At 39.1% G+C, this 14816-nt stretch overlaps 1 protein-coding gene across 1 annotated transcript in view; it reads left to right on the plus strand.

Annotated features, from left to right (window-relative positions):
- The window catches only part of LOC135879399 (broad substrate specificity ATP-binding cassette transporter ABCG2-like), a 33697-nt gene that overhangs the window by 14061 nt on the left and 4820 nt on the right, over window positions 1-14816 (plus strand). Inside the window, exons 5-12 of the mRNA XM_065405370.1 lie at window positions 3349-3501; window positions 4001-4158; window positions 4427-4578; window positions 5398-5499; window positions 7683-7930; window positions 10756-10838; window positions 12467-12556; window positions 13227-13351. Of these exons, the coding sequence (XP_065261442.1) occupies window positions 3349-3501; window positions 4001-4158; window positions 4427-4578; window positions 5398-5499; window positions 7683-7930; window positions 10756-10838; window positions 12467-12556; window positions 13227-13351 (1111 nt within the window). The remainder of the gene's footprint in view (window positions 1-3348; window positions 3502-4000; window positions 4159-4426; window positions 4579-5397; window positions 5500-7682; window positions 7931-10755; window positions 10839-12466; window positions 12557-13226; window positions 13352-14816) is intronic.

The raw sequence follows: 14816 nt of genomic DNA on the forward strand, positions 1-14816 counted from the left end.
TAAACAGCTTGGAACTGTAGTATGTCCCTCTGACTGCTACTGGGCATCTGCAAGGAGACCCAGCCCATAGTAGCACAGTTCCTATTGGTGTACAGTTCGCAAGGGTGAGCAAGGCCATGTCCCTGTAGGACATCATCTGTTTCCATATGGAAAGAGGTTCCATTCCCTATGGATCCTTTGGCTCTACAGAGGTGGAAGGAGGCACAGCCTCTCAAATCCACAGCCCTCCTTAACCCCCTACTACTATAGGGGCCTGTCTCCAGAAAAACTCTGCATCTTGTCCTGTGGGTATAGCTGTGAGAATGGGTGATCTGGCCCTATATTATAATTTATTTTCTATCATAGCATGCAACTACACCTCACATTTTGAAGGTTTGACAAGTGTGTCTATATTCTGAGTTGACCTGTCTTTAGCACTGCTCTCTGAAACAGGTCACAATTCTAACTCATGTAGAGATCTGAGCCGACAAGAAGGTATCAGAAAAACACATCCAAAATTACAGGTATTTCCCTTCCCTATCAGTTGGGTGGGGATGGGTCTTGAGAAACACTACAGGAAATGTTTAAGCCTTGTAAAGGAATATTCAATTTCACAATTGTTATCACTCTGCTGTCTGGCTGCTTTTCCACATGAATAGGAAGGGTGCTGGAGAGATTCTTTGGGGCCACTCCTGCAAGCAGTATATTAAAATTCTGCCACCAAATGAAAAGTAAGTTTGGGATGATTTCCCTACCCTTGATGGAATCAATCCCTTTCTGGATCCTAGCCAGAGTTGATTTTACCACTGGGGTTCATAAAAAATGTCAGCCGGGCATTCCCCCGACCTCTTTACAACAGACCAGATTGCTCTAGGTGGATTGGTATTTTCAAAAATTGTTCCCTCAGCCTTCTCTGCAAGGTCATCACTCCATACCTCCACTTCATGCTCAAAAGGTTGGACACAGCTCTACACTACCAATATAGTCAATACATTTTTCAAAGTATAAAGTTTCCCACAAATGTACAGCTCATAAGCTTGTTTGGCCAGAGATGATGCCTCCTTCCTTAAGTATAAGAAAGTGTTATTGCTTCATTAGGAAAACAAATAAATGGATTTCCCCCTATCTCTTGCCTATCTTCAGTGCAATACATATGGTTAATTAGAGACTAAGGGAGATAAATTTTAAGGGAGACCTCTGTTAAATATGGTCAGCCCATCACTGACCAGTACTCTCTCAAAACAAAGTTAGCAGAGAGCTGTCTAAACTTTTGTATGATCAAACATCAGATAAAAAGTAATTCCCTTTATAAGCGATAAACAAAGCCCAGATAAATTCCCCCCCCCTTACTTTTCTCAGAACAAATCAAGACAACCCTCTTCCCCATAACCTAATTTCCCATACCACCCTCTTCTTCCTCCTTTTATACACAGCAGCTGAGGCTGATAGACTAACAAGCTCAGCTGCATATGCTCCTCAGCTCCCTTTACCCCTTCACAGTCTTATTCCAAATCTCCACAACTCTGACAGAGAAAACAGTGGCTTGGTCTTTGCTGTACCTGGGCAACACCAGCTCAAATGTCCAGAGTCCTTGCTGGACAATGTACCTCATCACAGCAGATAATGCTTCCTAAATAGGAGTGGTCTTTTGACAGGTGTACAGCTGAAGGAACTGAAGGCTTGATTGTGGATCACAGTGAATCAGTCCCTTTTATCCTTTTTAATTTGCTGTATCCTGTCCTAAGGATGACATTCTGGTTTTCAAAGGTGTCACATCATTGACTGACATGATTCTTCACTTGAACTATCAGTTTTAAGTTGTTCTGATCTTATAAAGTGAGAAGCTCTAAATTCTGTCTTTTGCTTTCTCTATCCACCATGTCTCTCTCTCTCTCTCTCTCTCTCTCTCTCTCTCTCTCTCACACACACACTTCCCTTCACATGTAGTATATTTCTTCCTTCCCACCAACTCCTTTTCTCTTTCAAATTCAAAATGTATTTGGCACCAGGTTTCCCTACTCCATCAGTAGTGATTTGGCACTTTCTTGGTTCCCTGCTGCCTGCATGGTGTTTTCCTTTAAGCTGCTGATTCAGATCTAAGAGAGAGAATGCAGATAGGAGTTGCATCAGTTGTCAGGGCCACCTGAAGCCAGACAAGAGTATCAAGGAACAATGATGTATCATGTAATGGGCTCCCACAATGCATGTATTTAGTTAAACAAGTACTGATCCAAGGGAGGTAGTAGGACTGAATGTATCCACATAGAGCTCCAGTTTGCATTTGCTTTGTCAATAACCCTTAGCCCCTACAAGTTCAAAGTGCTGCCCATACAATACTTAATAATAAATAAGTATTATTATACCCATTTCACAAGAGGTAAACTAAGACAGGAAGGTCAAGGAACTTGCCTGAGAGCATCTAGTCAACAGGAGTTGCTAAATCCCACAAAGTGCTGAATACTGTGACCCTGATCCAGCAAAACACTTAAACATTCACATGCTTAAAAAATAAAGTGTGTGTTCATTCTCATGAAACTACTCATGTACTTAAAGTAAACATGGACTAATTACATTGGGGCCACAGTGCTCAGCATGGAGCATAATCTAGCCCTGGTGCATTCAAACTCAGTGGTTCCTCACTCTCCACACTGGGCTCATTCCTCCTGACCATGCTGCCTACCCCCTGCTCTGGTAACCTCAAGAGAGGTTATTCAGTTTAAATCAGCAGTTTCACAGCACTCCATGGAGCTGTTCTCACAACCTTTCTGCACTTGTTAGTTTCTGCTTAGCTGTGATCTGCAGTTACCACATCCTCAGATATTTGAAGAAAGATTTTATTCACATCTGTAGAAAGAACTCTTTCCAGATACTGATTCTGCAGGGTGCTGAGCACTCTCAACCTCCATTAAAGACAATAGGAGTTGAGGGCACTCTGTTTCCCACAGGTGATGCTCAGCACCTGGGCAGGACCAAATCCAGAATCAATTTTGTTGACAATTTTCAACTGTATTAAGGAAAATCTATGTTTGAATTTTTCGCTGTGTTGCCATTGTTTAACTGCTCTGCAAAACACTCTGGGCAGGGAGACATTTGGACAGTGTATATACATGTGTTGATTTATTGATATTTCTGCTATTTGATACATGTAGGATAGTCCCTTGTTGCCATAAATTGCACAAACATGCAGAGACTAGTATTGAAAGCAAATATCTGATGGGACGTTCAGGTTTTGAAGATCCAGCCTATTTGATTCTAGCAGCTGTCACTGCCATACAAATGCACTCTGCATGTAAAGTACACACATAAGATGCACATGCAAGTCCCAGAAGAGGAAGAATGAACATTAAATATGTAATTTTGTTTACTTAGGATGATGTGGTGATGGGAACCCTGACAGTGAGAGAAAATTTCCAGTTCTCAGCAGCACTCCGGCTACCCATGTCTGTGAAGGAACGGGAAAAGAAGGAACGAATTGACCAGATCATCAAGGAACTGGGTTTGACCAAAGTGGCAGATTCCAAGGTAAACTGTCATATTATGGTGCCCAATTAATAGCAAATATTAAATAATTTTAGATGATAAAATGGCTCCACTTTAGGAGGGGTGTTTTTGATTTAGTGGCTTATTCTAATAGCAGAAGAACTGATAAACCCCAGCACAGCTGCCTGTTCCCATAGTATCAATGAAGATAAAGGCTTGTTACTTCTGTGCCTATCCTTAAACTATCATACACAGGACAGTGGTTACAAGTAGGAGGAAAGCAGGTGATCCGAGTGTCATGAAGAAACTTAAATTTCAGGGTGAAAACTTTTAGGAGGGGGGGCGGCTTCTTTCTGCAACTTTCGGAGTTGCACTATTGCCTTACACAATGTCAACCATCGAATCCATATTTGAATCCGTAGTCACAATATAATCACCCAGAACTCTCCCAGAAGTTAATGTGCTGTTAAAGGTATTGGATGTTCTTTGTTGAATACTTTGAAGTCAGACAAAATGACACAAGCTGCTTGTTTTGCATTAGGTTGGCACCCAGTTCATTCGTGGGGTATCTGGGGGAGAGAGAAAACGGACCAATATTGGAATGGAACTCATTACTGACCCTGCAGTCTTGTTCTTAGATGAACCAACTACTGGATTAGATGCCAGCACTGCCAATGCTGTCTTGCTGCTCCTGAAAAGGTGACTGCAATGGAATCACTGGGAAAGAACCAGCTTTGACAGAGATGCACTCCATAGCTCTGCAGTTAAAATGTGGTTAGAATGGTTAATATGTAGTTACTATATTGCTGGGCTTGTTTTATTCCTTTTTGTACCTTGCATTGGATTCTCCAACAACAGGTTGAACTGTGTTTATTTACTGATTTGTATTGGAAGGAATTTGAAAGAAGAAAACTCCACATAGAGCACAGATATTTGATATCTCTATTATTTTCCACTTTACATTCAGGATGTCAAAGCAGGGGAAAACAATAATCTTTTCCATCCATCAGCCCCGGTACTCCATATTCAGATTGTTTGACAACCTGACATTATTGGCTGCAGGAAGAATGCTGTACCATGGCCCTGCTCAGAATGCCATTGAATACTTCAAATCTATTGGTGAGCTTTCTTCTGGAGCTTCAGTCACAACAGTGGACACTGAAAGGAACATGCTTAAAATGCAGTTCTGTTTTGAAAAGTGACTCAGTAGAAATGACTCTTGAATCATGGGATTCAATGGTTAATGTGCCTCATTGTTTCCTGTACCAAAACATACTAAAGAATTGTTTTTTTAATATAACAGTAACATTAATGCAAAGTTAAAGTTGAAAAACCAAGCACTCAGAAATCGAGAAATGCAGAGTTGAGGATGAAGGCTGAACCTTAACTGTTACCCTTTGTGCTTATTAGTAATTACTTTAAAAGTAAAAAGTAATGCATGTGTTATCACAGTATTTAGTTTTGTTTTGTTATATGAATTATACACTAAGGCCCTGCTTCAGTAAAACACGTAAGCACTTTACCCATAGATATGTGGCTTTCAGTAAATCCAAATGATTAAACCTGCCATAAGGAGAAGCAGAAAAATGACTTATCATTAAGTCTATTAGTACCAGCTGATAGGTCAAAATAGAATTAGCAACAACAGACATGCAGTTAGAATTTGGAAGGGCTCATTTGTTAGTTGTCAGCTTTGGATATTTTGAATTCTTACAGCTTTCCTTTTTATGGCAGCTTTGGTAGGGCCAGTTTGCAATCTCCTTCCTCATGTTGGTTAGTAGTTTGGGCCAACTGGACCACATTGTGGTGTAAGTTAGTACTCAACATAAGTAAGGGTATCATAGTCTGGCCCATGGTATATTACCTCAAATGCTTTTCAATACATGTTACCATCTGTAGAATGACTTGTTTTAGAGAACTAACACTGTTTCTCTGCAGGTTATGAATGCGAGCCATACAACAATCCTGCTGATTTTTTTCTGGATGTCATTAATGGAGACTCAACTGCTGTGGCATCAAGCAAGGCCGATGCTGATCTAGGTATAAAACTGAAGTTCTTCATACAGTAAGAAGCTGATTTGCAGGGTGACAAAATGTGTTTTGGATTTATCCACTCTGGCTCTTTTTCCTCAAACAGTAAGGACTGCTCTGCCAATGAATTCACTAGCAAAACTCCCATTGTCTTTCATGAAAACCAGATCCAGTGCCCTGTTGTGATACAGTAGTGCCAAAAACCAAAATTCTAAAACTCTTTGTAACTATATGCAGGAAATCTTGATATCAGCTTTGCATGTGTACTTAATGCATACAATATTTGTCATGTTGTTGGACTGATTTTGTTTTTCCATCTCTGCAATTTTTTTTTTTTTTTTTTTAAAATGGAGATATCCTATCTCCTAGAACTGGAAGGGACCTTGAAAGGTCATTGAGTCCAGCCCCCTGCCTTCACTAGCAGGACCAAGTACTAATTTTGCCCCAGAACCCTAAGTGGCCCCCTCAAGGATTGAACTCACAACCCTGGGTTTAGCAGGCCAATGCTCAAACCACTGAGCTATCCCTCCCCCCCAATGGTAGCTTGTTGTTCATAAATTCAGCTGAGGTAATCAATCATTAGTATCACTTTCTTCCGGGACTGGACCATAGGTGGTTATTGTAGTCACATTAACACTGCTATGGATTGTTCTACTACAACCCCATGTAGGGATTGATTCTTTTTAATCTCAACAAAATTATACAGTGCAAGGCCCGCTCTACACACAGACTCTGTACAGCTATAACTATTTTAGTTAGGGATGTGATTTAAAAAAATTAAATAGCTATATTGGTACAACTCTTAGTATGGATGCAGTTACACCAGTATAAAGATTACTTACATTAGCATAGTTTATTCCCGTATGTGAAGATGAACAAACTATATACGGGTATAAGCACTTTTATACCGATATAACTGCATCCACGCTCCAGGGCACTGTACCACTTTTAACTATGCCACTGTGATTAAAGCAGTACAGCTTTTGTGTGCAGACAACCCCTAACTTTTGTGAGGAAAAGGTTATTTAAGGAATGATTGGCTGTGAGACTCTTCATTCCATGTGGTAAATCTTTGTTACTGAAAGTAAAATTTCTCATTTGCGGGGAGTCCATTTTCTCCTTTGACAGCCTGATCCAAAAGTGACATCAAGGGAAAGACTCCCATGGAGTTCAATAGGTTTTGGATCAGGCCCTATATGCACACATGCTGTAGGAGGAAAACATACCCCTTAAGAATGAAGAGACTCAATCAAGGTTGCAGAATGATCCCTACACAGTATCGGAAGAGTTCCTCAGGGACTCTCCTTTGATTTCTGTTGAATTAAAGTAATTGCTAGTATTTTTTTGCCCTAAACTAAAAAATGAATATTGTAGTTTTCAGAGACTATAATAAACAAGTGCCTTATTCTGCTCCATTGAATTCAATTGGAGCTTTACCATTGACTCCAATGAGTGCAGGATCAAGCCCCAGATGAGGAGGGCGAGTCCCCTGACACCAAAGGCCTATACTGTAACAATCCAGAATTGAATTAATCACAAAACAAAAATGCAAAGATAATAAAAGCTGGGGTGTTTTCAATACCCATAAATCTGAGTGATAGCACATTAGTGACATTTCCACACTATAATATAAAAATGAATTCACCATTGGCCAGGTATAACTGATTTAATAATGGTTTAAACAAACCATTATTAAGGTACCAATTCTGCTGCACAATGTAGATAAAATAAATATTTAAGGGCTAACTTTGGCCTATAAGATCTAGAGAAATCTTCCCCGCCCATGCAATTCTTGTGCTTTATCATTCTAATCATGAATTGTTTAGAAGATTTATTTATTTGAGTCTTTCACACTTGGTAGATTTGAGAAACCAAAATTAATGCAATGCTTTCAAACTGACATAGATCAACCGATTCGGGTGAACAGACAGATATAGCTGTAAATTGTGTTGTCTGGTTGACAACACAGGGACAGATTCTCTCTGGCCCTGAGGGTGCACAGTATTTTGTATCTCCTACTTCTAGACTGAGTGGAATGGATTAATTTAACTAAATAGGCCAATATAATTGCTATCTCATTGCTTAGTAACCAAAACTCTAGCATAACTCTGTGGGCTTGATTGCTGGAGAATTACTTTTGTCTATGAATTCAATAAAAGGTAACTAAATATTTTTTTCTCTTTAACCTGAAGATAACATTGAAGAACACATCAACCGTGATAAGACTTTGGCAGAGACGTTAGCAGAGCACTATTCCAGTTCTACCTACTACAGAGAAACGAAAGCAATATTACAGAACATTTCTTTGGAGAATAAAAAGAAAGTGAAGACAATTTTCAGACAACTTACGTATACCACTTCCTTCTTTCATCAGCTCAAGTGGGTGTCCAAACGCACATTTAAAAACTTGATAGGCAACCCTCAAGCCTCCATAGCTCAGGTAATCATAGTTAATATAACATTTGTAAGTCCGATTTGATTTGGAGACCATTTCTATCTGAAGATGGGCTAGGCACAATTTTGCACCTGCAAATTATTGGGCCTAAAATTTGTATCTAAAATAGAGGTCAGTATCTGAAAATCTGTGCCATAAAATGCTAGGCTAAATGATTCCAAATAATGAGCATGACAGGGATATGCAACAACTTACACTTACCATTATTTTAGGTGTGTGGGGTCTTATTCTCCTCACACTTATGTCATTAACGACACCATTCTGCCACACTGACTCACAGTAAGTAGTCCCCTGCAACCGCGCCATGGTACACTGAGAAGCTGATTCTCAGAATCTCGTCCTCACCTCTGATCTGGCCCACTGCATTCTGTTTCCCCCCCCCCCAAGGGAAAGTAAATTAGCTCTCAACATATAATTATGTCCTAGTAGCTGAGTCAAAGACAGAGATAGTCTCATGGTCTCCTAATATATATCCAACTTCACATAAAGTTGAAATGGCTGCACCTGAGGACCATGATATGTTATGTAAAATATGTAATGCAAAACATAGATTGGATGTAGCAGGTCTTAAAGGAGGGGAAGCATATTCTATAGTTCAGAGTCTACATGACCTTCTTAACGTTGCATTTTTGGAAATTCAGCACAGTATAATAACGTTCATGGATTTTTAAAATCTACAAGTTGCCTTTAAATAAAGAATTTGTTATTGATTTCTTCTGGGGAATAAGAAATTAGGAAATAACAATTATCGGCTTGATCCTGAGGTCCTTAATCCAGCAACACTCCCCTTTGAATTTTATCTGAGTAATACGAGAGGGGATCGAACCCATAACAACAGTTGTACCCTATCACTGTTATAAATTATCTGGATTAAGAAAAAAAACATCTTGAGTAAAATAAAATCAATAGCAAAGGGGAAATCTGTTCAGAATCCATCAAGTTAAAAGGCTTTGTGTGTGTGTATATATCTGTATGTTGATAGTATGGATATCTCAAATAATTGCATTGCAAAAGCTTGACCTTGTGACAAGAATTATGCTCTCAAGAGCTTTCTAATACTCCAGGGTTAATGGTCCTGACTTTTTTCTCACAATCTTTTCTATCTCCCAAACCTCATTAGTAATGGATTTCAAACACAGTCTATAAATGGTACACAGTTCACTAAGCCATGTTTGCTAATCCTCTCCAAATTGGTCTTGATATGATCCTTTTCCCCCCACTACAATTGGCTTAGTGACTGAATTATCCCTGACATTTGGTCCTTTCGGCAGGTTCTTAATGATATGGTACCACGTATCAAATGCTTTACAGTGTTAAGACTTGTGCATCCCTCATGCTTAACCATGACTGAACTGCCTGATACCATCATTTTTGCTGAGATTTTCTTCGCTTCTACTTAGACTTAAGAAATTGTGACATACAGATTTAATCATCCAGATTATATCACTGAATTCACTGATAATTTTGCTATTTTAAAAAAAATCCAAGTTGCGTGTTTCTATTTACAAGGAGCCAGATTCTGATACCCTTACTTATGTTGAATAGCATTTACTCCATGAGTAGAGTGCTGTTTAGTGCAAAGCTGTAAGAATCTGGCCCTTAAGGTTAAATCCTGCCCTTCTTTAGAGCGAAAAGGGTACCAGCAGCTCCAAACCGACAATCCACAAAAGCCAGCATGCTAGGTGAGGTCGGAGCTGCCTAAACTAGCCAATGGGAGATACTGACCAGAGGCGGGAGTCCTCCCATCTCTGGGAGATGGGCACCTAAATCCAGGAGGCCGGGAGGTGCCTAGCTTCATTTAGCAATCCACAAGTGAGCACCCATTATCTGGAGTCAGTCAGTTTAGCTACCTAAGGCATTTCTTGTGGGAATAAGTTAGGTACCTGCTTCACACCACCCAGAAATAGCCACTGGAGGAAGTGGAGATGGTGCTACTGTCCACTTTATAACTTTCAGTCCACTGATTAGAATACTTACTTGGGATATGGGAGACCCATGTTCAAATCCCCCTTCTCTGCCAGAGGGGGAGAAAGGATTTGAACAGCAGTCTCCCACCTCTTAGAAGAGTGCTCTACCCACTGAGCTATGAAATATTCTGAGGTTCCTCTGCCCTGTGATTAGGGCAGGGGAACTGGACCTGGGTAGGTTCCCTAACCACTGGGCTACAGAGTCATTCGCCCCACCCCTTTTCTGGCCTAATGACTACTCCACTGTGCATAAATACTTAAATAGTCATAGTCTGGGGTTTAGGCATCTAAGTGCATTTGTGGATCCCATGCCGAGTTTTTGTATGCTCTAGACCAGGGGTAGGCAACCTATGGCACGTGTGCCAAAGGCGGCACACGAGCTGATTTTCAGTGGCACTCACACTGCCCGGGTCCTGGCCACCGGTCCGGGGGGCTCTGCATTTTAATTTAATTTTAAATGAAGCTTCTTAAACATTTTAAAAACCTTATTTACTTTACATACAATAGTTTAGTTATATATTACAGACTTATAGAAAGAGACCTTCTAAAAATGTTAAAATTTATTACTGGCACACGAAACCTTAAATTAGAGTGAATAAATGAAGACTCGGCACACCACTTCTGAAAGGTTGCCGACCCCTCCTCTAGACCTTCTCCATCTTCCCATCTCTTATCACCCTCTATCTAGGTACCATGAGTACATTTCTTTTCCATCTGTATTCACCACCTAAATATTTTATGTAGTTTTTGCAATTTTGAACTTTAAAAAAAATGTTCATTACAATACAAATTTAGATTGTAGTCGTTCTCTCTTTATTAATTATTTATTTTATTTTATTTTAGCTGTGTGTTACAATTTTCCTGGGACTAGTTGTAGGTGCCATTTTCTTTGGGATAAAAGATGATTTTACCGGTGTGCAAAACAGGTTAGTCAACTCAGAGAGCAAATATCAACGGGGCTGACAAAACCTTGCTGTTACCATCATAAGATAATGAAAATTTTAGAGGTTGAAAATGAACTTTTCTTGTCTTTTGTGAGATACCATAGCTACCACTTTAGAACAAACGCATACCTGTAAATCATAAATTACAAAATAAGTGCCGGTCCTGCCATGAGCTCTATGTGGCTAGATCCCTCCACCTGCATGAAGCTCATTGCAGCCTCAAGGCCTAAGGACCCATTTCTGCAACCTTTACTCATGTTGTCTACTACCTTGTGCAAGTAGTCCTGGTGAAATCAGTGGGGCTACTTGCGTAGTAAGGTACTCTTCATGGCAAGTAAGGGTGGCAGCACTGGATCCTAAGTTTGCAGTGAAAGATTCCTGAAAATTATACAAAATATTAAAAATGCATAACTGTACATTAACCACTTCAACAATTAAACAAACAGTATCTGGAAAGACTTCCCTGAAGTAAAATTCAATGGCCAAATTTTTCAGACTTTAGTTGCCTAACTTCACTTATACACATGCTTAACTTTACAGAGGTGAACCTGCTCATGTGAATGAAGTTACTTGAGTGCGTGTTTGACTGGGGCCTAAATTTATATTGGGTACCTAAATAAAAGTGGCCTGATTACCAGAGGGATTGAACATCTGCAACATCTGTGGGAGCTGTTGGTAGTCAGCACCTCTTAAAATCTGGCCATTTTTATTAAACTTCCTCAGAATCTGTGTATGCCAGAGGCTTAAATTTGACATCCACATTTGACAATTTTGGCCTTTCATTTTAGCAGGTAAACCCATCTCCTGTTGCTCATAATTTTCTCAAATTCCTTGTAGACTGAAATTTTTGGTCTCATATTTGTGCTCAGTCCGAAGGTGATTTAAACAAAGTATTGAGTAAAGTCAGTCAAATCATTTTTCATTTATTTATTTCTGACAAGCAACACATGTTACCCACATATTCCAATAATAAACATTGAACTCAGCTAGCTCAAGATTTGCTAAAGCTTCAGTCTAAGGGCCAAACCTGCTTCTGTTGAAGTTAATGGAAGTTTTACCATTAACTTAACCAGGAGTGGGATGAGTCCCTTAACTTCTTTAGTAGATCTCACTGAAACTTAAAAAATAATACAACTATGAAGAAAATTGGTTTAGCAGTTTGAATGAAGATGGTTTAAAACGTTTCTACCTGTTTTCCCAAGCCTATTTTAAAGGACACATTTATTCATGTGCTAATGACATCCCACTTAATGACGCCTTGCTTCTCTGGCGATAAAATGTTGTGAATTAGTTGAGTGAGCCAACAAGACAAAAAAAGCATAATAAAATATACTTTGTCCATTTATATTTTGTAAAGAAATCTTAGTTATATAAATCCATACTTCAGATTACACCTTTAAATCTCTACTGAGAAATAAGGAGAGACAGACAATTTGTGCATGAATTATGGAGTATGTGGAGTAGCAAAGCACATATTAGTGAATGCCAGTAGTTCTTTGGAAGAGTTTAGACATGGTCTATTATAAGAACTACTGAAATTATATTCAAAATAACTGAATAAAGCACTTATGTAGCTGATTTTATAAGTGTAAATATTTGTTTTACCACAGAATTGGAGCAATGTTCTTCGTGACCACCAACCAGTGTTTCAGCAGTATTTCAGCTATTGAACTTTTTATTGTGGAAAAAAAGATATTTATGTAAGTAAAGCTTGATGTAATGGGTAACACTGCCTATTGTTAGCGATGCTTATTCAACTGCTAGTCTTTTTTGTCGCCTTACTAAACTGTCATCTAGATATGACAATTTAGTTATTCAAACTGGTCAAATTATTCACTGCAAGTAATATTCATTGCAAACATTTTTTTTAATCTTGTTTATGAATTGTTTGCAAACCAATCATCATTTCTGTGGATGGTTTTGTCCATAAATGCTAATAGTTTGGATAAATACTATTCACACTGAGTTGTTTGTGAACTGTTCACTTCTTTACCAGAATCATATGGAGTTGATACTAATTGGATACTTGGAACTTTACAGGCTTTGAGTCACAAAATCAGAGAATTACATATTTCTATAAGTTAAGTGTATTTTGATTATGTAAGATATACACTAAAGACTCTGGGCCATACTCTGAGAGGTTTGTGTACAGCAATATGCATGTATATTTGCATATGTAATTATCAAAATTATAATGATATCTTATTGGTCATTTGCATGTGTAATTACAGTATGTGCACAAATGCAGTCTTATTTTTCCATCTGGAATTGCATGCATGACTTATCAAAACCTGTCCATATGTGAAAATGATTTGATTGCTTTACAATTGATGTAATCTGTAATATGTTGTATATATTTCTGTGTTCTAGACATGAATATATCAGTGGGTACTACAGAGTGTCTGCATACTTCATCTCAAAGCTAATGGCTGATCTAATACCCATGAGGACTTTACCAAGCATCCTCTTCACCTGTATAATTTATTTCATGTTAGGCAAGTGCCCTATTCACAAGCTGCATTAAAACTAAAAAGAAAATTGCTTCAGAACCAACAATGTACACTCATTTTATGCCTCTGTCAATCATTTCAGCTATCCAGGAGTAGGTTGGGTCAAATCTTCCTTCTTCCACTTAAAAAAAAAAAAAATCATTTTTTCTGTTTAAACTCCATGTACCAATGTGGCATCATTTCTCTTGCTTGGTGAGTGGAATGTCACGAGATTGCCATTGGTGCTGCTATGCAATTTGCTGGACTGGGCAAACTTGCAAAGTTTCAAGCACTCTTGTCACAGTCTGTGATATGTCCCATCTGCACTTTCCTTGGAAACAGGGGTTTAAGCATCATTCCTATATGGTTCCGTCTCACTAGTTTCCATGCCGTTATCTTTTCTTTTAGTGACTTTTAATTATTCTATCACAAAATACTTTTCATTACAGTTGGCCCTGCTGATAAAACCCCCTGTAAAAGAAAAGTGTGATTATAAAAACTCAAGCTCCTGGGAACTGATATTAGCCTACTCTTTTCAGTCATTTCCCCTGGTAGTAAGAACAATTTTAAAATTGCAGACATCCATTTTAGACCATTAATGCAGTTTCAAACACCATGCCTGCTACACATTTCAGGAAGGTCAGATTGAAATATTTCATGGAGCAAGAAATTCAGACAAGAAACTTTCAGGATGTTTCAAAACTTAATAAATAATAATTAATAAGATGTTAGCAGACTGAGGTGCTGGAACTAGGGGTCCTGGGGGTACTGCCGCACCCCCTGGCTTGAAGTGGTTTCCATTATATACAGGTTTACAGCTTAGTTCAATGGCTCTCAGCACCCCCACTATACAAATTGTTCCAGCACTGTCAGCAAAATGCAAGTACAGAACAAAAATCATCACTTGCTCTAGTCTGAGTTTTTCCCTTAAAGAAACGAGACATTATGGCACTATTAGGATATACAGAGAGAACATTTACATGGCTGTGAAACAGGGGCGATTCAGAAACTAATGCCTAATCTACAGCTGCCAACAACCCCTGACTCATGGGAGTCCCGTCCCCACTGGAAACAAGTGAAATAATATTGGATGTTTATTGCGTGTGATCTACTGCTGTATGGGGTGAGGCATGAACTGCTTTTTGTTCAGTTTTTCTGTGGTGATAACTTGAGCCCTTAGTGAATCAGGAAGTCTCCTCCTTTATCTTGGCTTGGCTGAGACACACTACTAGCTTTTTCTCCCTCCATTTCATTGAAAAAGTCCATTACAATCCCCCATCTCCTTTCACAAATACTGTATACACATCAGTTCTATTCTAGACAAAATCCCTAGGCTTTGTGCCCATGGGAGTCTGAACTCCCTTTCCCCAACCAGCAAGGCATAGGAATTTGGGACACTGATCCTTGGGCCTTACAGCCAGTGATCCAAAGTGTATAGTGTGGTGGTGGAAAAAGGGCAGATTTCCTTGAA

Source organism: Emys orbicularis, chromosome 5 (assembly GCF_028017835.1).
Source record: "Emys orbicularis isolate rEmyOrb1 chromosome 5, rEmyOrb1.hap1, whole genome shotgun sequence".
Classification (NCBI taxonomy): Eukaryota; Metazoa; Chordata; order Testudines; family Emydidae; genus Emys; species Emys orbicularis.